General features: G+C 46.5%; 1 protein-coding gene across 5 annotated transcripts in view; it reads left to right on the forward strand.

The window, feature by feature from the left end:
• The first annotated feature begins 364 nt into the window (after positions 1–364).
• KMT5B (lysine methyltransferase 5B) overlaps positions 365–23,576 on the forward strand; it is a 58,081-nt gene continuing 34,869 nt past the window's right edge. Inside the window, exons 1-2 of one of the 5 annotated variants that reach the window (XM_047775074.1) lie at positions 367–771; positions 20,279–20,511. In XM_047775074.1, coding sequence (XP_047631030.1) covers positions 20,355–20,511 — 157 coding nt within the window. In that variant the 5' untranslated portion in view covers positions 367–771; positions 20,279–20,354. Of the gene's footprint in view, positions 772–874; positions 1,053–20,278; positions 20,512–23,576 lie in introns of those variants that run through there. The other 4 variants (XM_047775072.1, XM_047775078.1, XM_047775073.1 and 1 more) reach the window with 4 other exon arrangements.

The following is a 23,576-nucleotide window of genomic DNA, read 5'->3' on the forward strand; positions in this document are numbered from 1 at the left end:
CACAGGCCTTGAAGGGTGGGTCAGCTTCCAATGACACCCATTCCCACAACAAAGAGGCTCGCCTCCGTGGGGCCGCCTCCCCCCGGCGCAACCGGGAGGCGCCCTGGGCGAGGAGCCCGTCCGTCCCCCCCACCCCCACCCCGCTCCCGGGCTGCTCCCGTCCCAGCTCGGGGGTTGTTGCCGGTGGGTGCAGTTGCGCCCGGGAACCAAGGTGGAGGGCAGCCTCGCCGGGACTGGAGCACAACAGGCCTCAAGCTTGAGGGGCGCCTGAGGGGCGCGCGACGACGCCGCCTCCAGCCGCGATTTAAAGGGCAGCTGAGGGGCGGAGGGATCTCCGCCGACTACTCGACACGGATCCCTCCGCCGCGAGCGAGCGAAGCAGGGAGTCGCCTCGTCCGCTCGAAATTCGCTTTTTGTCCCTCCGCCGCGGGAGCACCCGGCGGGGAACTCATTTCTTTCTCGGGTTTCTCCGCCTCCCCCCACCCCCCGTCCCGTAAAAGCAACAGAGGCGGCCGGAGCGGCGCGAGCTGGAGTGGTGTCCCTCCGCCCGGCCGAGGGCACTTCTTTTCGTGTCCTTCCACCGTTCCCGGGCGGCGTCCGAGCGGCTCACCGGGGGCGGCGACGCGTCTGCGGCGCGGGCGGCGAGGCTCTGGAGCTATGAGGTGAGGGCGCCCGGGCACCGGAGGCGGCACGCGCGGCGCCAGGACCCGGGACGCGGAGCCACCAGGCCAGCGGCTGCCTTTGGAACCCCGAGGCCGCGCGAGAGGCGAGGTGAGGCCCGGGGCGCGGGGGCGCGGGGGCGCGGCGCGGTGGGGGCGGGGGGCTCCGGCCGCCGCTGGGACTCATTTCCCGACAGCGGATGGAGCGGGCGGTGCTGCGGCATGGGCCGCCATCTTGGATTTTACTCTCCATTTTTCTCTGGAATTATTTTTGGTGATTAATTTTCTTGGGGGACGGGGGAGTGGCGCTGGGGAGCGCGGCCCCCCCCCCAGTGCAGCGGCCGGGCGGCGGGGCCTCGACGCGCCCCGAGGAGGAGCGGGCAGCGCCCGGCGGTGAGCGGGGGGCGGGCGTGCGGGGGGCGCCGGGGCGGCGGGCGCGGGCGGCGGCCAGCGGGCTGGGGGCGGGCCGGCGGGCGCGGGGGCGCCGGGCGGGGGCCGGGGCCGGGGCCGCGGGGGGGTGGGGGCGGCGGCCGGGGGAGGGGCGCGGCGGCGGCGGCGGCGGCGGCGGCAGCAGCGGGCGCGGGGCGCGGGGCCCTGCAGTGGGCGCCGCCGCCGGAAGGGAGCGGTAGCGGCCGCCGGGCAGCGCCGGGCCGGCCCGCGGCCGCACGAGGGGAGCAGCCCCGCCGCTCGCGATTGGGGGACTCTGTTTTCCCTCTTCTCCAATGGGCAGCCGTGAACCGTCTCGCCCAATCTGCTCCCTCTGCCGCGCTCAACTTCGGGCTGTTTTTGTTTGGGCTCGAGCCTCCTTTCGGCTCGCCTCCCGGGCCGCTCCTCCGCCCGCGCCGGGCCGCCCTTGAGCGCGGCTGGGGCCTCTGGCCGGCGCTTGTCTCCCGGGCCCCCTCGCTCCGCCGGCGCCGCGTCCCGAGCCACGGCGCTGGTCCTCCCGGGGCGCCTGTCTTCCTTCCACTCCTCCGAGGATGATGTGTCCGCGTCGCCCCCACCCCTGAGACGCGGAGAACCTGTTTTCGGGATGACAGCTCGACGCGGCTCGCCGGCGTGGTGCGGAAGCGCGGTGGACCCGGAGCAGCTCGCTCCCTCTCTTCTCGGGTCGCGTAGCCCGCTGTGGAGCGCTCGCTGCCCGGCCGTCGAGTGGGAGAACTTTCCTCAGCGTGCCCAGGCGGCGACCGTGCGTGTCCTTTGCGGCCAGGGTCCGCGAGCTGCCGAGTGAAGCCCCCTCCGGAGGGGCAGTCTCATCCGGAAGGGGGAAGAGTCGGTGGGTGGCCGCTGTGATTCCTTTCTCCGGGAGCTTTTCCGATGTCGTCTGTTTCCATGCGAAGTGTATGGGTGAAGGTGGCTTTGGAGGCCAGCGGAGGAGGCGGTTGCCGGCTGAACCTTTTTTCTTTCGGTCTTTGACGTTAAGAACGTGTCCGCCTGTGACTGTTGATGATGAGCAGGAAAAGTCTCCGTGCTTTGAAAAGGCAGGAGGAAATCCTTTTTGCCGGAAATAATCGCAGATAGTTTGTCCGCCTTGGGAAACTTGCTTGAAGGGTTACTTGTTTGAGACACACATACATTTTCTGGCCGAATGTGTAGCAACTTCCATCACAGGTGCGGCCCTGTCACTGTGGGGCTCCCTGGATTCCAAGACTAAAGTCCACAAACGCCTTAATCGCAGTTTCGGGGGGAACTCGGGTCCATTCTCCCGTTTTTAGTCTCCACACTTTGCTCTTCCTCTCCCAAGCTCTGGCCTCAGTAGTTTCCGAGGCCTGGTGCCTTTCAGTCACATCCTGTCCGCCTTCCTCCCCTCCCTCTCCCAGACGGACATCCATCCTCAGAATCGCTGCGCCCCCCCTCCGCCCCGCAGCACTGGCACCCCTGCCAGCCTCCTAGGCAGGCAGATCCAGGGCTGACCCCTCCGGAGCGCGCACCCCACCTCCTGCTCCTCAGCGGTTGTTGCCTTGTGTTTTCCTTGGTTGGTTACCTGCCCGTCCCCTCAGCCTTCTTGTGAGCTTGGTATTCTCGGCTTTGCTCAGGGCAGGTGGAGAGTGGGTGCGCAGTAGGCACTGGAGGAAGTGTTCATTTATTAATCTCCAAGTTATGGAGCTTAATGATTTATATGTAGGTTTTCAAAATATGTTCATTCCGTTGTTTAAAAAAATCATTGTCATTAACAGAACAACTTAGTTTGAGAGTGAAAGGCGTAATAGGGTACTTTTCAAGAGGAGAGGAGAGTGGAGCTTAACTTTTTACCCATAAACTTTGAGACCAAACTCGGAGTCATTTCCATGTGCTCTCTTGCTTATGTTTTCATTTGTCTTCCCCTGTACATTAAAGTGCTCAGGTACCTAGACGGGAACCACATACCAGGGGCATCATTGGGGGTGGGGAGGGGGGGCAGAGTGGAATATGCACCTGAAGAAAGTGGTGGTGGTTTGTTTGTCGTGTGTTGTTGAGTTTAGAGTTTTGTGGGTGGGGCATGTTTATAAATTTTCCTTTGGGTCATAAATATCTTGGACTGAATCTGAATTCTCTTTGAGTATCCATTTATGGGCTTATAGGACATGAGGGTGTGGTCTAGTTGTGTTGCAGAGCCGTTTGTGTGTGTAGCATCTGAACAGCTCCCTGTCCACGTGGACACCTTTCCTGTGGCTTAGGAGAGTAGACCTTTTCAGATGAATGATGTCTTTAAGTCTGTTATTTTATGCTCCTGCCAGCTAGATGGGAGCTTTACTTCCTCTCCACTCTCAGAGTCCTCCTCCTCCAAGTTACAGGACTGTGTCAACCCTGCAACACTCTTAACTGTTGAGGTTTCCCCGCAGTGGTAGGTCTTTGCTTGAGTCGAACACTCTGTTGGTTCCCTAGTTGGTTAAATAAATGCAGGAAGAGAGCACGGGATAGTTACATCTCAGACCTTTGTGCAATAGATGAGTTTTATGTGTAAAGTGTAACAGTTTTTCAGCCTGATTTTTAGTTAAGTGGGAAAAAATGTATTCTACTAACATTTCTTGGTGTGGGAAATTGGGTTTTTTGGTTTTGGGGGGGACCCTGCCCATGGCATATGGAAGTTCCTGGGCCAGGGATCAAACCCAAACCAGAGCAGCAACACAGTGACAATGCCGAATCCTTAACCCACTTAGCCACCAGGGAACTATGGAAATGGTTTTAAATTGCAATAAAATTTATTACAAGACAAATTTGCTACAAGGTAAAACTAGCCAATGACCTTTATTTATTTGTTTACTTTTTACTTTTGGCCGCCCCTTGGCATATGGAATTCCCAGGCCAGGGATCAGATCCCGAGCCACAGTTTTTTTTAACCTATGCCGCAACTTCAGCAGTGTGGCATCCTTAAACCCTCTGTGCCAGGCAGGGGATCCTACATGTGTTTGGCGCCACAGGGACACTGCTGATCCTGTTTTGCCACATCAGGAACTCCCAAAGCACTTGAAACTGCAAGCATTAGAGATCTCTAACCATTAGAATACAGTGATTTGAAAAGTAATTTCTTTCTTGGATACACTGTCAAATTTGAAATCTTAAAACATTTTATTGGAAGCTCTTAAGTGTGAAACATGAATTGACCCTCCATTTTTAATGGCTGAGTTCACTCAAACAAACTGTCCAAGGCAGGGTACTGGCCAACAACAGGGATGCGTGGTGCTTGCGAAAGTTTCTATCAGCAGTACATTCTGGCCCCTCCCCACAAAAACCTTCTACAAATCTGTTTTTTCTTTAGTTTTTACAGTAATCCCTTTTCTTCCCCATCATTTGGTGTTTCCTAGATTTAAAGTGTTGGCTGAGAGCAAAGGTCATGCATAACCAGTATCTAGCCCTGTACTTGTCTGCAGTGGTATTAGAGTTTCTCTGTCCTAGTCAAATTACAGAAAGTAGTTTTCACTTACAAATATATCTTGTTTTATCCAACAGATGCGTTCCCAGATTTTAGTCACGCACATCTTATTTTACATGCATTACAGGATTTTACTATTTTAAGGGCATGGTATGGAGAGAATCCATCTGTGCGAGAAAGACTCATCACCTTATTTTTATAAATCCACGTAAATGTCTAGCTTAAAAACAAACCAAAACAAAGCACTTTTCTTTTGACCCCCTGTTGCTCAGATTCAGTAAGTTAGAGTGCATATACTATCTTTAGATAGTTGAGGGTGGGACCAGAACCATTTACTCTGCTAACATAGTCTAACAAAACGGAAAAAAGTCACTGATTTCCATAAGTCGTCGATGCGCTAAATTATGGTTTCCTTCACGGCTTTTCTTCCGTTGAGCTAAAGGGTTCCTGGGACCATGGGTCCACTTTGGTCACTCACTGCCTGTGGCTCCCACATCCGTCAGCCACGTTTGGGGCTGGCGACACCTGTGAGAGACAGACTCAAGCTGCGCAGACTTCTGGAGCTGAGTATAATTATGACCGTGCACACATGTAGTTCTGGGGCTGGCGAAGGCCTGCTGGAGCAAGTCAGTACCTGTGCTCCCGTCTGCTCCATGTTTGTGTGGCACTGGGAGGGCCAGGCCTCAGTTTCTTCATCTGCCAGGTACCCGAATATTAGTCTCCAAGATCCCCTCCAATTCTAAATGGTACTTTTACACTTAATCACGTTTTGCCATCTCTCCAGTTGGTTTACGTGGTTCATCTCATAATCTTTTCTCTTTTTCTAAACGCGTTATTAAATTTCAAAAGAAACTTACATTGGGACAGCTTACAGTCAGTTGGGTTTTGGAATTTGGAGACTAGGCTCCCCAGAGCTTGATCCTTAAGGTCTGTGTGGTGCCTCTACCCCGTGGCTCCTACTTGTCAGTTGTGTCTCTGCACAGTGTCATCTTTTCTGCATTATCGTAGTACGCAAAGAAGAGAGTACACGGAGGTCCCATTGTGGCCGACTCGTCTTCATGAGGACGTGGGTTCAATCCCTGGCCTTGTTCAGTGGCTTGAGGATCCGGCATTGCTACAGTTGGGGCATAGGATGCAGGCACGGCTCGGATCTGGCGTGGCTCAAGAACTGGAGTAAATCCCAGACTTAGCCCTAAGGGTTTGGACCCAGCCTTACCACTTCAAGCAGTTTGGCCTCAGGAAGGCAACTTCATTTCTGAGCTGTGCCATCTCATTTGTAGTGATAACGCCCGTCTCATCTACCTCATAGGGTTGCCAGGTTGGCGAATGCTCAGTCGCATGTGTCAGGGTGAAGCAGACACCTGGACTCGTAACTCTCCCTGGTCGGTAGGTCTCATAGAAGCCCTGTGATTGCCTCTCAGGTCTAAGGCAGAAGGTCCCCTCAGCGAAGGGTCATTCTGCTTCCTTTTTTGCACCCACCCTCTGCTCTGTTCATCAGTGGTTTTCACTTGCGTCCCTTAAGTTTTGCAAGGTCCCCAGGCTCCTTAGTAGCCCTGAGTAGATCTTCCCAAAAGCTGAACCTCTCCTGCGCCCTCTAGTGTTCCCTGGACTCGAGCCGTATTCCAGCACCATGAACAGTGCCCGCTGGCTCCCCAGAGGTTCTTGATTAAATGCTGGCTTGAGTTGATTGTAGGTCAGATTCATTTTTTTCTGTCTGTCTGCTCTTTGTTTGTTTGTTTTGCTTTTTAGGGCCACACCCGAGGCATATGCAAGTTCCCAGGCTAGGGGTCGAATCAGAGCAACAGCTACCTGCCACAGCCATAGCCACAGCCACACCAGACCTGAGCCGTGTCTGTGACCTACACCGCAGCTCATCGCAACACCAGATCCTTAACCCTCTGAGTGAGGCCAGGGATTGAACCCACATCCTCATGGATCCTAATGGGGTTCATTAACTGCTGAGCCACCCTGGTTTGTATAACATTGAAATATCTGATACAGTTTAATGATCTCTGAGGAACATTTTTATTTTCTATTTTCAAAAACATAAGGATGTTGGATGATGTGGAGGGGTATGTATTTTTAGTAGCAAAACCCAAGTTCTCTTAGGAAGTGAGCCGGTAGAGCTGGAGAGGCCAGGTAGAAACCTGCTTCTCCCCCTTAAAAAAGAAACAAACCAGACCACATTCAGAAGAGGATTTAAACAAAGTCAGTTGCCTCGGGAAATACTTGTTTGGTGGATGTAAAATGGACACCAGGAGTGTTTTTTGACCAAAAAAAAAAAAGGTGATTGTTTCTCTGTTTATGCTTTTGATTTATTTCCTTTGCTCATCCAGTCGAAGGTTTGTTCCCACATTATTCTCTCTCTCAACATCCTATGTGTTTCCTTTATAGCTTTTCCCAGAATTTACTATTTCGTACTAACTGGGGCGTCTCTCTTCCCACCCTCTGTTCTGAGCTCCATGAAATCACAACCAAGTCTCTTTTTTTTGGCTGCATGTGCGGCACGTGGAAGTTCCTGGATCAGGGATTGAACCCGTGCCACAGCAGTGATCTGAACTGCTGCAGTGATAACACTGGATCCTTAACCAGCTTCTCCACAAAGGAACTCCACAACCATGTCTCTTTTCTTCTAGGGTCTTACTCTTCAGGTATAGGACAAAGTGTGATTAAAAATTCATCTGAGTCAGGATTGTATTGCTTTCTTATATGGTGTCAAGAATGGACAGTCTTTTAGCCCAGTTTTGGCTAGTTTTTTTTTTTACTTCCTCTCATTTGTGAAATGGGGGTGATAAGAGTACTTTTGTGTGTGTTATTCTATATATTTAATGTTTTCATTGTGTAAATTGTATAATATATTGTGACGAATATTTTTAGTGTGTTGTGAAGGGACTGGGATGTGGGTAAATGATGTGATTTGTGTGAAGTTATTAGCACATTTCTTGGATCATGATAAGAGCACTAGTGTGAAGTGGTCCACAGAGACTAAGCGGGTGGTCTGTCACTCCCAGGACCGCCAGGTCATCCTACCACATGGAGCTCTCCAGTCTTGTCTGGAGCAGGGCTTAGTTAGCTGTGCGTTGACCCTGGGCTGGGCACTGACTGGTATGTATGCCCAGACGCTCCAGGTGGAGATGCTCCTTTGCAAGGCCGGTCTCTCACCGTGCCTCTTGCTTACTTCCTTCCCACTTCTGTCACCTTTTCCTTTCATTTAACTGCCCGTGATAAAGTGCAAAAAAAAACTGGGAGGTTTCGTGTATCGGTAACACTGTCAGAAGAAATGAATTGCTTTGGGCGGCTAAGACGTGTCCCTGAGCTGTTCCTTTAACCTGAGACCTGCTGCTCTGGAGTTCTGTGAGACGCTTGGTGAACTGTCAGTGCTACTGTCTTCACAGTCCCGCTCTGTCCTGCGCTGTCACGTCTTAGGACAGCTTCGCCTGGATAGAGCTCCCCTCAAGTTGAGCGAATCGCAGCTTTCTCATCCTCCCTGCAGATGTGTTCCTCCTGCAGCCCTAACTCAGCTAACGGTGCTCTTGCAGGCTCCCCAACGCAGACTTCTGCCCCCGCTAGAGAACCCTGTCGGCTTGAATCCTTTCTGTCCTCAGCACTTTGAGCTGATGTGTTACTGAGTCTGGCCAAGCTGATGTTTGAAACACTAGACCTTTGCTCTCTCATCTCATCCACTGACTGCTGCTTTTGGTTGCATTAAATTTTTTAGCTGGTCTCTGCCTCTAATCACATGCTTTTCCACTGGTGGGATCTTTTTAAGTACAATTGAGCAAATTCTCCAATCTTTCATCTTTGTGACAACAACAACAAACAACAATAAAAAGTGGCTACTTTACAGGGTGTGAGAATTAAATGATAAAATTAATACAGGAAGCAGTAAATGAATGGGGGAGCTATTACTGTTTTAGCAAATGGAGTTATAGTGAGAAAAATAATATTTTATCAGAAAAATATTTTACCAGAAAAACAATATTTTTTAGAACATACCCATATTTAAAGGGTATGGTCCACTCTAACGAGATCTGTAGTCCCTCTGAATGTTGATACATGAGATGTAGTTCAGTATAATTTTTAATTATACATTCTTGCCAGAGGGCATATTCCTTATTTTCAGGAGCAGTAGGAGGAGCAGAGGCTGATTTCAACCCTGTATCATAAATTAGCACCCCCGTCCTTTTTTATTCTCTTGAAAATTTGTGCCTTTTTTTTTTTTTAAATGGATGAGGTGATGTGCTCCCCCCCCCCTTGCGGGAGGTATGGTAGGAGGGGAAATTTCTACTTGATTGTTTAAAGTTTGGTGAATAATACATCAACAAGTCTGGCCTTGGTTTCTTCCTTAGTTATGTGAAAAGAGGAGACGATTGGAGAGCTTTACTGTGTTAGCAGTTTCTGCTCATTTATCCCCTTTACCAAACCTCTTTTCATTTTACTGATGAGGCATTAGTTAGCAAGCCAAAATGGCTTGTCCATGGTCTCATGCTGGAGAGCACGCAGTGGAGCCCAGGTAGCTGGGACGCCGTGACTCCATCCTGAGCCACACCCGGAACCACTGTGTGTGCTGCCTTCTGCACTGATGGCCACCTGGCAGACGCAGTCTTGGCCTTTAAGACCCAGCGCAAGAATCACCTTTGGAAGTTTTTCCTCACCCTTGTCTTTGACCAGTAAGAATTGATTTGTTCTTTGTTCTACTTCACCTCATAGCTTTGAGAAACTGTGGGTTGTACTTAGAGACTCCTGACACTAGGTGGCATCTGTTCATAGAAAAGTAACATGCTGTTTGGGTCTCAGAAAATACAGTAACAAAGGATGCATCTTTGATTTCCTTTATAGGCACTCGGTAAGCAGCTGGCTCAAATAAGGAAAGATGGGGAAGCAGGTTTTGGGGGGGACTTTAGGGAGCAGAATTTCCCTTAACAGCCACATCAACTGAAAACCTTTATTTGAGAAATAACTACTAAGACCATTGCAGACATGAATCTTTCTTAGGTAAAATCCTTTGTTGTGATACGTTTTGCCTACATATGGTGTACATAAATAAGGAACTGTTGGAGTTCTCAGCAGAAACATTTCTGACTAGTATCCATGAGGACGCAGGTTCAATCCCTGGCCTCACTACATGGGCTAAGGAACTGACATTGCTGTGAGCTATGGTGTAGGTTGCAGAGCGGTTCAGATCTGGGTGACTGTGGCTCTGGTGTAGGCCAGCGGCTGCAGCTCCAATTCGACCCCTAGCCTAGGAACCTCCATATGCCATGGGTGTGGCCCTAAAAAGACAAAAAAAAAAAAAAAAGGAACTCTTAAGCATTTTCTGTAGTGAGTTGACTACGTTGTACTCAGTTGTAGATCAGTGGCTGAATAAGTAAGTGTAAGTGTCATAAATATCTGTTGATAGATTTAGCAGTGGTGGCTGTTTTGCTGTTTAAAATGGTCTGCTAAATGGAAAACTCTAGTAGTTTTTATTTTTTTTATTATGAGCTTATGTATAAACATGAAAGTGTTCAGTATCACACCAAGGAAGGTCTTGGTTAACTGGGCCTGAGCACAGTGCCTAAGTTGTTAGGTCTGTAAGTGAGACGCCAGCTTTGTCTCTAAGCCGGCGTAGTGCTCTCCGTAGGCATGTTTCGTATGTGCAATTGAAGGGGGAAGTGACTTTTTTTTCCAAGTGCACTTAAAACAACTTTTAAAAGGTGCTTAAAATCTCTTTTCCTGTGACATGTTGGAACTTTATCGATTTCTGGTTTCTAACTAGAAAGCGTTTTCACTTTGGTTTCCTTTTTCATGGTCCCTGTGTTATTTTCTGGTGGCCGCTGTGACAGATTACCGCAAACTTGGTGTCATCACACAGCAGGCATGCGTGTGTTCTGTCACAGTTCGCCATCCGTTTCACTGGACCAAAATCAAGGTGTGAGTGGGGCTCCCTCCAGAGGCTCCAGAGAGGATTGTTCTTTGCCTCTTCCGGTTCCTGCTGGCTGGGGCCTTCCTCTTCTTGTGGCCCCATCACTCCAGTCTGCTCAAGCGGGTGGTGTCAGATCTCCCTCTGCACTTGTGATGACATTTAGGGCTCACCCAGATAATGTCTTTCATCTCAAAACTCACAATTTAATCACATCTCCGAAGACCCTTTTCCTTATAAACTTAACATTCACGGCTTCCAGATTAAGATCTGATATCTTTGGGCACCACTTGCCAGCCCACTACAGCCTCCTTTAGAGAAGTTGGCGGGGACCACTTTGGCAGGATTAACGACACTAGCTCTAGCCGTCATTCTATTCTGAAAGGGGGTAGGCGGAGCCTTATGATGCTTTGACGGGGAACTGCTCTCACCAGGCACTGTCCTCTTGCTGGTCTTAGAGGGGCTTTGCCCCCGAGGCTTCTTGAGAAAGGCGTTGAATTGGCTGAGGCAAAATGCACACGAGTTTGACTCTACAGAAGCTGGTAAAGGAAAGCAGAGATGATACTTTTATTTTTATTTATTTATTTATTTGTCTTTTTGCCATTTCTTGGGCCACTCCCTCGGCATATGGAGATTCCCAGGCTAGGGGTCCAATCGGAGCTGTAGCCGCTGGCCTATGCCAGAGCCACAGCAACGCGGGATCCGAGCCGCGTCTGCAGCCTACACCACAGCTCATGGCAACCCCAGATCCTCAACCCACTGAGCAAGGCCAGGGATCAAACCCGCAACCTCATGGTTCCTAGTCGGATTCATTAACCACTGCGCCACGACAGGAACTCCAGAGATGATACTTTTAAAAATAGCATGTCGTTAGTAATTATTTTACCGGTATAAAGACCTATTCTTTGCTCTGGAGTTTGGTGCTGGCTCCCCGATTAGTGCTAAGTTTACGTGGCAGCCCAGTCTTAGAGCTACCACTCTGCCTTAGGAAGAGGCTTAATGCTGAATTCAGGAAAAGAAACCCCCCCCCAAGACCTCTCTTGAGCAGCACCAGCACTAGTTGAAGTCCGACAGATCAGCTAAATTTTCAAGTGAGATTTATTTTTCTGATGGTATTTATAGGAGCAAGTTTTAAGGTTAAAGATGTGATCATGAATTAATTCATGGTAGTTTTCTGACAGATTGGCAACTGCGAAATTACCCCGTCAAACTGCATTCAGATACTTCGATGGGGTAGTGACCGCAATGCTTCTGATAGCTTTGCAGGGCGTCTTCACGTGGTCTAAGCCTGTGAATGATTACTCTGGAATTCCATGGAACCTTGGATGTAGCCGTTGATAAAGACCAGTATTGTAGAGTCCTTTTGTAATTTTAGATTTGAGAGAAAGAACTAATATGTAGGGGTTAGCCTTAGGCTAGAAAGGGGGATATGCTATGAGCGGACCTGTCGTATGTCGGCATTGTACTGGGTTCCAGTGATTGGAAAGTGTTCCTTAGCTAGTTTCTACTGCGGTGGGGAAGGCACGTGTCCTCAAGTAATTACATGAAGAAGCAGGTACAGTTGTAATAAGCACCACGAAGGAGAAATGGTAAAGCCTTTCTCAAGGCAGTCTGTGGAGTGGAGGACTGGGAGGTGGGAGAACTGGGGGCAGGGGGGCAGTGTCCCAGGTGTGAAGGCCCAGTGATGGGAAGGTGCCTAGGCTGTGTCTGGAGTGTTCGCTGGAGCGCAGGGAGAGATGGGCAGGGCTGGGTCATGCAGGACATTGTGGGCACTGGTGAGCAAAGGTCTGCTAATGGTAGTTCTTAACAATTTTAGAGTACTTTTATTTTTGCTATTGCATGTAACTTTCACACGAGGCCCTAGAAGGGGAAATAGGTTTTTCACTAACTAGAGGGATGTTGTTGGGGCCGCCTGAGTAGTCTCGTTCCTGCTCCGCTCTGGCTCTTTGGTCCTTTTTGGGGGAGTGGGTGTGTTGTTTGCTCTTTGGTCCTTTTTGGGGGAGTGGGTGTGTTGTTTGCTCTTTGGACAGTGCTTTCTTTCATTTCTGTGCTTTTTATTTGTGTTTGTTTTCCTTGTGCTTATTTAAAATATGAAACTCCTGGGAGTCTGGGGATGTGACACGTGAGCATCACAGTCCATGAGCAGAGGCATCAAAAGCTTGCGGAAGTGTTTCAGTGACAGTTTTTCACTTCCCATCAGCCTAGAAGTCTGTTTTTGAATTGCTGTGTTTAAAGTTTTAGAAATTGGATGATGCAGAAGAATTTTTGTGAAATCTGTTTCATTTTCCTTTATATATACATATGTATCTTTAAAGTTCTTATTACACAAGTAATATTTGCTCATTTTGAAAAGTTTGAATCTTTGACAAATATGCCCTGTAACGGAAAATTGCTTGTAATCACTTTTTCCCAATATAAGACTGTTAACTGTTTGGTGTATGGGATTGTTTTCTTAGCAAATTGTAACTGAATCACTTGAAAAATGTTTGTTCTACTTTTTCTCAATAAAGATTTTCAAAAGTCCTCTAGCAAGCTAGAGCCTGCTTTTTAAAAATATGTGTTACCTTTTCCTTTTCAGCCACATGGGGATTGTTTTGTTGTCAGTGGATAATTTCTGTAAGATTGCCTGCAAACAAATCTAACTTGTAAACTGGTTAGAAAGTTCTTGGTAGTGTCACAGGAATTATGTTAAAATTCTTGATAGTCTTTTCAGAATCAAGGTTTTCTTTTTTCTGACAGACTTTCCAAAATCCTGATTTGTGTTAGGCTGATTCACAACAACAACAAAGATTCCTGTTCTAAAGCTTTAAGTAAAAAAAGAACTAAAACCAGATTTCTCAGATTGGAAATGAGCAGCTGAGCCCAAAAGTCCCTAAGCAGTTCACAACCCTCGTGTACCCATAAAGGGACAGGAGGGGGCCGGAAGGGTGTTGGCATTTGTTGAGGGTCCGTCACTGGGAATAGAGCAGGCGCTTTACATAAACCAGGCACATTTTCTATGAAACAGCTCTGTGTGCTTTCTTCAGAAACTTTTTCAGGCATTTGGGGGAGGAGTGTTTGTTTTTTTCCAATTACAAGTAAATAGGTTCATTGTAAACATTTTGGAGGAAAAAAACCTGTTTCGGGGAGTTCCCTTCGTGGCGCAGTGGAAATGAATCCGACTAGGAACCATGAGGTTGCGGGTTCGATTCCTGGCCTTGCTCAGTGGGTTAAGGATCCGGCATTGCTGTAAGCTGTGGTGTAGGCTGCAGACACGGCTCGGATCCCTTGTTGCTGTGGCTCTGGTGTAGGCCTGCCACTGTGGCTCCGATTAGACCCCTAGCTTGGAACCTCCATATGCTGCGGGTGCAGCCCTAAGAAGACAAAAGACAAAAGCAAAACAAAACCAAACCAAAACCTGTTTCGATGTTAATTCCATTCCCCTAAAGAAAGCCATTGCTTTTGGTGATTTGGAATGTATGATGTTGCGCGTGTGTACCTTAGTGGTTATTAAAATGTGATTTGAAGTTTCCTCTTTAGATACAACTCCATGGAAATCTTTAAAGGCAGCTCTTATTTTAGCAGTTACCCAGTACATTTTGTATATATTGTTTACGTTGGTGCTAGAATCTGAAGTACAGGCCTCCTTCCCTATCTATTGGTCCAGTGAAACCTTTCCTGTTGATTGTATTTTATTTTTTAAAAAGTCATTGGAGGGTAATGGACTTACAGTGTGGTATTAGTTTCCAGTGCACAGCAGAGTAAACCAGTCATGCATATAAGTACATCCATTCTTTGTTCCCGTGTAGGTTATTACAGGCTGTTGAAAGATTTTCCTGTGCTGTACAGTAGGTTCTCATTAATCATCTAGTTTATACAGTAGTGTGTACAGGTTATTCCAGCCTCCCAGCTACTTTCCTGTTGATCTTAGTGTCAGGTGTGCCCACCCCAAAGCATAGTCAACAGTTGTGCTTCCTTAGAGCCCAGTTGTGTCATTTTTGTGAACACTCATAAAAATAGAGGGGCAGAGCCTTGCACAGAACCCCTAGGAATTCCATCTGTCACCGTCCTCGGGTGACCTTTATTCCTCCAGTCCAGAGAACAAATTAATCTATTGGTTTACAAACTCTCTCAAGGCATGCTGGTCTCAAATTAACCTATTCCTAGCATCTCCCACCCTCTGAATTTTGCATGTCTTTTTTGGTACCTGAAATTTGCCCTCTTTTTTTTCCTCTTATTTGAAACAAATGACAAGAACGTAGGACTCTACTCTTTATTCCTTATATTCCATTCTGCTGTCTTGTTCTTTCTCCATGAGGCCGTTTCGAACCGTCAGGTCCATTTCAGAAGTTCTCGCAGGTGGTCCATGAGTTTCGACTCACTTTGGCTCGTGAGCAACTGCAGCCTGTGCCCAGGTTGGGCCCTCCTCCCTGGAGCACGGGTCCCTGATTTGCTTCGCCGCCCCCCCTCACTAGTTGCTCTTTTCAGTATCCGTGGTTGCTGTTTCTTCTTCTTGATCTCTAAGTATCTGGGCGCCTGCTCAGCCCTTAAGACTTCTTTGCTCTATACTCACTCCCTGGTGATCTCATCTTGCCACCTGGCTTGAAATCCCATTTGCACACTGACTCCAAGTGTAGACGCTCAGCTTGGACTGTATCCAGCTGCCTTAACATCTCTGCTTCGTCTCTGGTGGGCCCCTCTCAGGCGGCCCCAAACCTCACTCCGCCCCAGGCCCTGCCCAGACCTGGTTCTCCTGTGGTCTGTATTATCCCCAGCTCCCGATGCTGTGCTTCCATGTTTCACACAGTCTGCTAGCAGATCCCATCTGTCAGCAGAACCTTCAGGGAGGATCCCCAGACCAGCCGCTTCTCAACACCTCGCTGCACACCGCCAGGGGCTGGCCCTCCGTGTTGCTGTGGTCTTTTAACGGGCTTTCTCCGTCATCCTAGTAAATCGGTAGTCACTTTATTAGAGCCTCTTTGTTAAAAGCATTCATTTGTGAACTCTGCTCCATGTAACAAGCAGCTAACACAGGCCTTTAGCACTTAGCTCCTGTCTCTCCCCTGCTCTCTGTCTCGCTCAGAGTTAGTGCCCAGTCTCAGCAGGGACTTGGAGGCCCTGTGTTGGTGGTATTTCTTGTGGAAGCCTTCTGGCCTCCTGCCTGCCCCTCTTGCCCCCTTACTCTGCCCCAGCCTCTCTGGGCTCTGTGCTGGTCCTCAGACACACCGGCTGCTCTGTACTTGGCTTGGTCTGGCGCACTCCTCCCAGTGCTGCTGCCCCTGCCCACCCACCCCGTGCCCTGGCTCCCCCTGAACTTCGGAACTGCTTTATTTTCTCCATGGTGCTGGCATTTCTTTGTTAATTTGCTGTTATGCAGAGTTTTCTTCGTGAGAAGGTAAGCGCAAATGAGGACAGGGACCACGTTTGTCCTTTGCTCTATCCTCAGTGCCTGGAAGGGTATCTGGAATATAGGTTTCTAATGATTTTCATGATATTTTTGTATTGGGAAATCAGAACAGAGAAAGGTTTGTAGCTATTATACCATTTAAGGAGTAGCCAGTGGAGTTCCCTGGTGGCCTAGTGGTTAATTAAGGGTCTGGTGTTGGCTCACATTTGATCCCTGGAATTTCCATGTGCTACAGGTGTGGACAAAAAAAAAAAAAGAGTAGCCAGGGGAGTTTCTGTTGTGGCTCAGCAGTAACAAACCCAACTAGTATCTGTGAAGACATGGGTTCAATCCCTGGCCTCTCTCAGTGGGTTAAGGATCCAGCGTTGCCTTGAGTTGTGGTGTAGGTCACAGACATGGCTCACAACTGGCTCGGCTGTGGTGTAGGCTGGAGCTGCAGCTCTGATTTGACCCCTAGCCTGGGAACCTCCATATGCTAGGTGTGGCCCTAAAACAAATAAGCAAAAAGGAATAGCCAGTATTCCTTTCTTGAATATTTTTTTTCCTGCCAATTTTGGAATAAATTTAAGATAATTTTAACTTCTAAGTATAGTCAGTGACCAGTTAGCTCAGATACTGTCAACCAGGCCTCAAGACCATGATGGTATCTCCATGTGCGGCAGCTGGGTTCCAGGCCAGAGAGACTTACTGCTCTTTGCTCTGTTGGGAGGGGGACCTCTGTGGGAGCTACATGGTCTTCAGCTCCTTTCTCCTAAATGTCCTGCTAAATATCCATTTATTTATATTAGCTTTTGAAATTCCATCTTTCATGTGTGTCTGCCCCAGCTCATAGTTTTGAGGGAATGATTGTGCCAATAAGAATAGATTCTGCACTCATGAAGGTAGGACCTGGTCATTGGTAGAGTATATCTCCATTTGAGCTAAAGTTTATAAATTTATAAATAGCCCCTGAATTTCTGATAGCTTTACTGGACCTGCTTTTACAGAATGTTCATTTGTGAGTTAAGTCTTTTGCCTTAATAGTTGCTATTATCTGGATGAGTGGCGAGCACTAGCACCTCTGCTGGACTGTATGCAGAAGTACATGCAGTGTGTCCCTGCTAGTGCAGTGGAGTCACATTCTGTGACTGACAGAGTGCCTGTTAGAGTAGGGGACCTGAAATCCAAACAAAAGAGTATCAGTTAAAAAAATTATAATAGTGAAAGAGAGTTCCCTTCATGATGCACCAGAAAGGAATCCAACTAGAATCCATGAGGATGCCGGTTCGATCCCTGGCTTTGCTCAGTGGGTTGGGGATCTGGCATTGCTGTGAGCAGTGGTGTAGGTCCCAAACACAGCTCGGATCCTGCCATTCCCTGTGGCTGTGATGTAGGCTGGCAGCTGTAGCTCCGATTCGACCGACCCCTAGCCTGGGAGCTTTCATATGCCAAGGGGGCAGACCTAAAAAGAAAATAATAGTACTAATAATATCAGTTGACAGAATAAATGAGACCCAGGGTTACGAATTTGCTCCAATTTGGATCATTAACCCATAGTTAATTGAAATTATGTGTAAATTAAAGTGGCTCTCGGGCTGTGTTCCATGAACTAGAGTGTACTACTAAAATGATGTACTGGTGAACTTTATTACTAGTTTTCCAGAAAAAATTAGGTTGATAGGAGATCCTGCTGTGGCACAACAGGATCTGTGGCATCTTGGGAGCACTGGGACTTGGGCTCGATCCCCAGCCCGGCACAGTGGGTTAAAGATCCAGTGTTGCTGCAACTGCAGCTTAGTCGCAACTGCAGCTCAGATCTGATCCCTGGCCCAGGAATTCCATATGCTAAGGGCCGGCCAAAAAGAAAAAAGGAAAAAAAAAAATTAGATTGAATTAGGTTGATAGGTATAATTTCCTCAAATTAAAATTTTTTTATTCCATAATATTCTTAAAATTTTGGCATCTGATCTTTGCCGTAACAGATAATCAATGAATAAGTAACTTAGAACAGTCGTTCCAACATTGCATCAGAATCACCTGGAGGGCTTATTAAAAACACAGATCACTGGGCCTTATCCCAGGTTTTCTGGGTTTTCTTTTCTTTTTTCTTTTTTTTTAAATCTCTGAATGGGAAGCTTGGCTGCAACCTAAGGATTCTCTGGGAAGAGATGACTTGCTCTCTTGTTTCTCAATTCCCTAGGAAGCCACATTGCCCTTTTCTGTTCCATGTAGTTACATTTTATGAGTTATCATTGAGGCATGCAAGGACTCTAAAGAGTCTTAAAAACACGTTCCTTTATCATTACCTGTAAGTTGTAGGTTATATGTGTCATTCTTGAGATGGATTTCCTAAAGGACCCAAAGTGCTCTGCCACCTTCTTACTCTTTTTCTCTGGCGGTGCAGAGTTTGGGGGTGAAGCAGCGTGATGGTGGATGGTGGGGAGCTTGCTGTGGTGTCGGCTGTGATTCCTGCCAGGTCTGTGCCTGTGACAGCACGGGCATCGGAGGAAGAAGAGAATTTGAAGAGGTCAGGTTATGATTCATAGTTTAAAAAACATACAGAAGTGGTGGTTTCTGTTCGGTAGTTTAGACCACAGCTTAATTTGTCTGTTCTTTCATTCATCGAGGTCCGTTGGTCTTTGTACTGTGCTGGAGAAAAGAAAAGAAAGTTCTTGGCCTCAAGACTTCCAGTCATTAAGGAGGCAGACAGGCCTTCACCGTCTGGTGACACAAAGGCTTTTACCCAGGTTTTTAGTCCGGGGTCTTGCTGGCTTTGGCACTGAGGGGTCAGGGAAGACCGGTGGAACACGAAGGAATTAGCCAGACAAAAAGGTCATCATTTTCTGCAGCCCTGGAAGGAAGTGTGTCACTGGGCATGGCCTTTTTCCCAAGCTTTCTTTGCCTTTATGCATCAGAACTCAACTTCTGCCTTTGAGTTCTCTGCCGTTTCTTCTAAATAGAAATATAATTGATCATCAGTAGGAGGCCTTCTGTTTAATTTGATAAAATGTATCAATTGAAAAATCTTTGGCTTATAACTGATGTATCAGTATTTTACTCACCCTTTCCCGTTACTTCAGTAGCAGCTTTTTTCTGGTTAGTGAAACCTACAAGAAGAATCAAAAGATAGGCACAATGAAAGTTAAATATTAATTCATTAAAATAGTGAAGGAAGGAGAAAAATACGTGTTAGAGAAGAATTGTAAAAGTGAAGGAATGGGGAGAAAAATACATGTACGAGAGGAATTGTAGAAGTATCTTAATATGAATTAGCTGTTTTTCACCTTTTTCCCTAAGCGTGTTGCTCACACACACATTTTATTCCACTGTGAATTCTCACAAAATTCCTGTGACCTAAAAGAGACCAGACCAAAGGTCAGGTAAGAATTAGTATTTTGTGTTTGTATTGGCAATCATGAAAGGTAGTTCCAGGTATGCATTTCTGGGAGTACTTTGAAATAATTTATCACATGTATTTTTCTGTGTGTTTGGAAAAAGTGAGGGAAATTGGCCCTTGTCAGGTGTTTTGTGAGACCCGTGGGTGGCAGGGCTGGGTTCTCCTCTTGCTGCTGCTGTGGGCTTAACTGTGTGGCGTTAGGTGTGTTCCATCAGTCTCTCTGCCCTCGTTCCACCTGCAGATTGAAGGAGTGGTTTTAGGATCTTAAAGTTCCTTTAGCTCCAAAGTTCTGTTGGCACTTTCCAGGACCTTTTTAGTGGGACTTGTGCTAAAGCTCATTCCGTCACGAGGTGATGTCATGGGTATCCTGTCTCATTCCACTGCCCTTCACCTCCAAAGGTGCTTAGAAATTACAAGCATCCCTCACTATCCAAGGCACTTTGCTCCCAAGTTCAGCTAATTAAAACTCCGGCATCAGGCTGTCCCACTGCGTTGGCAAACATCATGGTCTCAGTTTTCCTCGCCATTGTACAGGGATGCTAAGGCAGGTATTTCACGACGGGTAGTACTTTGATATTTGAGTGTTGGTTCCTTAAATACCTTGAATGCTGACTTCAAACTAGCAACAACAGAAGGATGGGACAAAGCTCTCATGGACAAAGCTTCATTTGGATGCCTTTTCTTCAGCTCCTCCGAGCATAAGAGACAGCTTCCTGGTAGTTTACTCACAGAGTTAATAGAATGTTACCGAAATGTGTAATTTGAGGAGATGATTGAGCCATACCTAGACATGGGGATGATAAGAAGCAAAGATGATTCTTTTTGGTAGCTGAAGGATAGGTATTTCCTGAGCACTTCCTAGTTACCAGTCGCTCTTCAGAAGGAGCAGTGGGCAAAGCAGAACAAGTCCCCTCAGAGTCCAGGGCACCGTAGCCCTCCGCATGACACAGGGTGGAGGGGAGCCAGGGTCGTCTTAAAGAGTGGAAACAGTGATTGCGAAGTTACTTTTGAAACTCTCGAGACTTTCTCGGGGGTCTGTGTGGCATGGTCTTTTATGTATTTACCTCCCCGTTTTGTTTTGTTTTTCATGTTTTGTTTCTGTTAGGAGAGAACATTGAAATTATTCTCTAAGCTATTTGAAGAGAGTGACTAAATGCACCTGGGTCAGGCTGTCTGTGGGGATGAAGTGGTTGGGAGAATCCAAGAACATGGTGGTGAATGGCAGGAGAAGTGGAGGCAAGTTGTCTAATGACCATCAGCAGAATCAACCAAAATTGCAGCACACGGGAAAGGACGCCGTGAAGGCTGGCAAAAACGCAGAGAGGAGGTCGAGCAGATGTATGTACACACTTCAACTGTCGCTCTTTTGCTTGTGATATGGAGCAGTCATTCTTTCCAGTTTGTAATGTGTATTCTGTTCTCTGTTTTCAAAACAATTTTTTTATGTTCTCACAGTTAACAGTATAGTTTTTTTTTTTTAACTCTTCCAAAGTTATATCAACTTTTATTCTCCTCAGATTTTGTGTACAACTCAAGTTTCAGTCTTCATGTTTTTATATTCACAACTTTAAATTATATTTTGTAGAATCTATACCTGACTGGTTAATTTGTTCTATTAAAAATATTAAAGTATTGCTACTAAATTTCTTTTAAAATCAAGTTGTTATTTAATATTTGATGTAAGTTGTATATGTATTTGAAAACCTATAGAGTAATATGAATGATGAAGTCAGCTTTGCTTTACGTAAATGAAAGGGCAGCTTTTCAAATTGTTGCCATTTCTTCTGTTTATACAGGTTGAACAGTTTATCCTAACAGAGAAGCACTGTGATAATGAGTTCCTTTTTTACCTCTGTACTTCTTGGTGATAATGAGGCTACTTACTTGTTGAGAGTTTGAGAAAGTGTAGATTTGATGCATGTTTCAGAGTTCTTTTAAGAAGAGTAAAATACCTCAGGATAAGTGTAAACCCAAGTAGGCAGCTGTATGAATATTGCCCAAAAGTATTTGGCCAAGTTAAGGAGGGCAACTTTTTGGATTTCTTGATTTTCTTAAGGTTAATTTTGCCATAATCGAAAAGCCTTTTAGTTTGTGTTGGAATTGGCCTACTCACAGTAGATTTGGATTGATTAGCCCGGGGTTTGCTACAGTTTCAGAGGGATAACACCAGTTCTGATTTCATTTCCTTCGTACCTTCTATGAGTTTATGCTGTCTTTTGGGCCCATGCTGCCTGTAACTTTTCTGCATCAGCTCAGGTAAAAAACCAGACAGAATTTTTTGCTTTGGATAGGTGTAAGGAGAGAGCCCAAGACGAGTTTATGCTGTTTGTTGGGCCCAAGCTGCCCTTAACTTTTCTGTTACCAGCTCAGGTAAAAAGCCAGACAGAAATTCCTGCTTGGGATAGGAGTAGGGAGAGAGCCCAAGACTAAGTGGATTCTCCTCTGCTTGGACACCTCCTCAACCCCTTAGCATGTGATGAGAACCTGAAGGAATTGAGAGATGTCATGACTGTAGAGCAGTGATATTGGTTCTGGTCGGAAAATTAAGCATCTCTTAAATATTTTGTTGTTTTGTTTTTTTTGCACATTGCTGTTGGCTTCCTTTTTGTACCCAGTGGAAAAAGGTCTTAATTAGTTGTTGTAGGTACGTAAGAATTTAGATAACCGTTTATGGACTACACTTTGCCAAGTGTAGACAGACTTGGAGAGATGGGATGGAAAAACCCAGAGTGAAGATGAACAGCATCACATTGAATGCTGTTGATCAAGAACGGTGCCAAAAAGAGCCAGCAATGAAGAGAAACAAAGCAATGCACCGTCTCAGATAAACTGCAGTGACTTCATCTAACATCAGAGCCACAGAATACATGAAGCAAAAACTCACAAAGTTGAAGGGGGAAGTGGACAATTCAATAATAATTTGGAGGAGTTCCCGTCGTGGCGCAGTGGTTGACGGATCCGACTAGGAACCATGAGGTTGCGGGTTCGGTCCCTGCCCTTGCTCAGTGGGTTAAGGATCCGGCGTTGCCGTGAGCTGTGGTGTAGGTTGCAGACGCGGCTCGGATCCCGCGTTGCTGTGGCTCTGGCGTAGGCCGGTGGCTACAGCTCCGATTGGACCCCTAGCCTGGGAACCTCCATATGCCGCGGGAGTGGCCCAAGAAATAGCAACAACAACAACAAAAGACAAAAAAATAATAATAATAATAATTTGGAGACTTTAGTTCCCCACTTTTAATAGTGGATAGACCAGCTAAGCAGAAGATCCACAAGGAAAGAAGATTCAAATAGTACTCTAAACGAGTTTTTCCTAACACACGTCTGTAGAACACTCTACCCAACAGCAGTAGAAAACACGTTCTTTTCAAGTACACATGAAACATTATTCAGAATAGACCATAGAGTAGGACATACTATAAGCCTCAAGAAATTTAAAAGGATTGAAATCATACAATATATGTTCTAATCAAAATGGAGTGAAATTAGAAATAGGTAACAGAAATATGTGGAAATTAACTCACTCTTAAATAATCAGTGGGCTAAAGAAAAATGAGAAAATACCTAACTTTGAGATGATTGAAAATGATGCAACAAACCAAAACTTATGGGATGCAGCTAAAGCAGTGCATAGAGGAAGATTTATAGTTGTGAACACCTGTATTTAAAAAGAAGAAAGATCTCAAAATAATCTAACCTTTCATCAGAAAACACCAGAAAAAAAGAAAAACAAAACTAAACCCAAAGCAAGCTGAAGGAAGGAGGTAACAATAAAAATTAATAAAATGGAGACTAGAGAAAATCAACAAAACTAAAAAGTTGGTTCTTTGAAAAGATCAACAAAAATTGGCAAACCTTTTAAGCAAGACTGATTAAGAATGGAGGAATTTTTGTCGTGGCTTAATGGAGACAAATCTGTCTAGCATCCACGAGGATGCAAGTTCAATCCCTGGCCTAGCTCAGTGGGTTAAAGGATCCAGCATTGCCGTGAGCTGCGGTGTAGGTCACAGATGGGTCTCAGATCTGGCATTGCTGTGGCTCTGGTGTAGGCCAGAAACTGTAGCTCTGATTCGACCTCGAGCCTGGGAACCCCCATATGCCTCAGATGCAGCCCTAAAAAGACAAAAAAAAAAGAAAGAAGACTGAGGAGTTGACAAAGAGGACATTAGTACTGACTTACCAAAATAAAAGGATTATAACATTATAATGAACAGCTGTATACCAAGAAGTTAGTTAACTTACATAAAGTGAACAAATTTCTGGAAAGTAACAGATTACTGAAATTGATTTAAGAAGAGATATGAAATCTGAATAAACCTATAGTAAGTAAAGAAGATTGGATCAATAATTTAAAAAACAGAACAAAAAACACTACCTACAAAGAAAAGGCCAGTATTTCCTGCTACCAA

The sequence above is a fragment of the Phacochoerus africanus genome, chromosome 4 (genome assembly GCF_016906955.1).
Source record: "Phacochoerus africanus isolate WHEZ1 chromosome 4, ROS_Pafr_v1, whole genome shotgun sequence".
NCBI classification, from domain to species: Eukaryota; Metazoa; Chordata; class Mammalia; order Artiodactyla; family Suidae; genus Phacochoerus; species Phacochoerus africanus.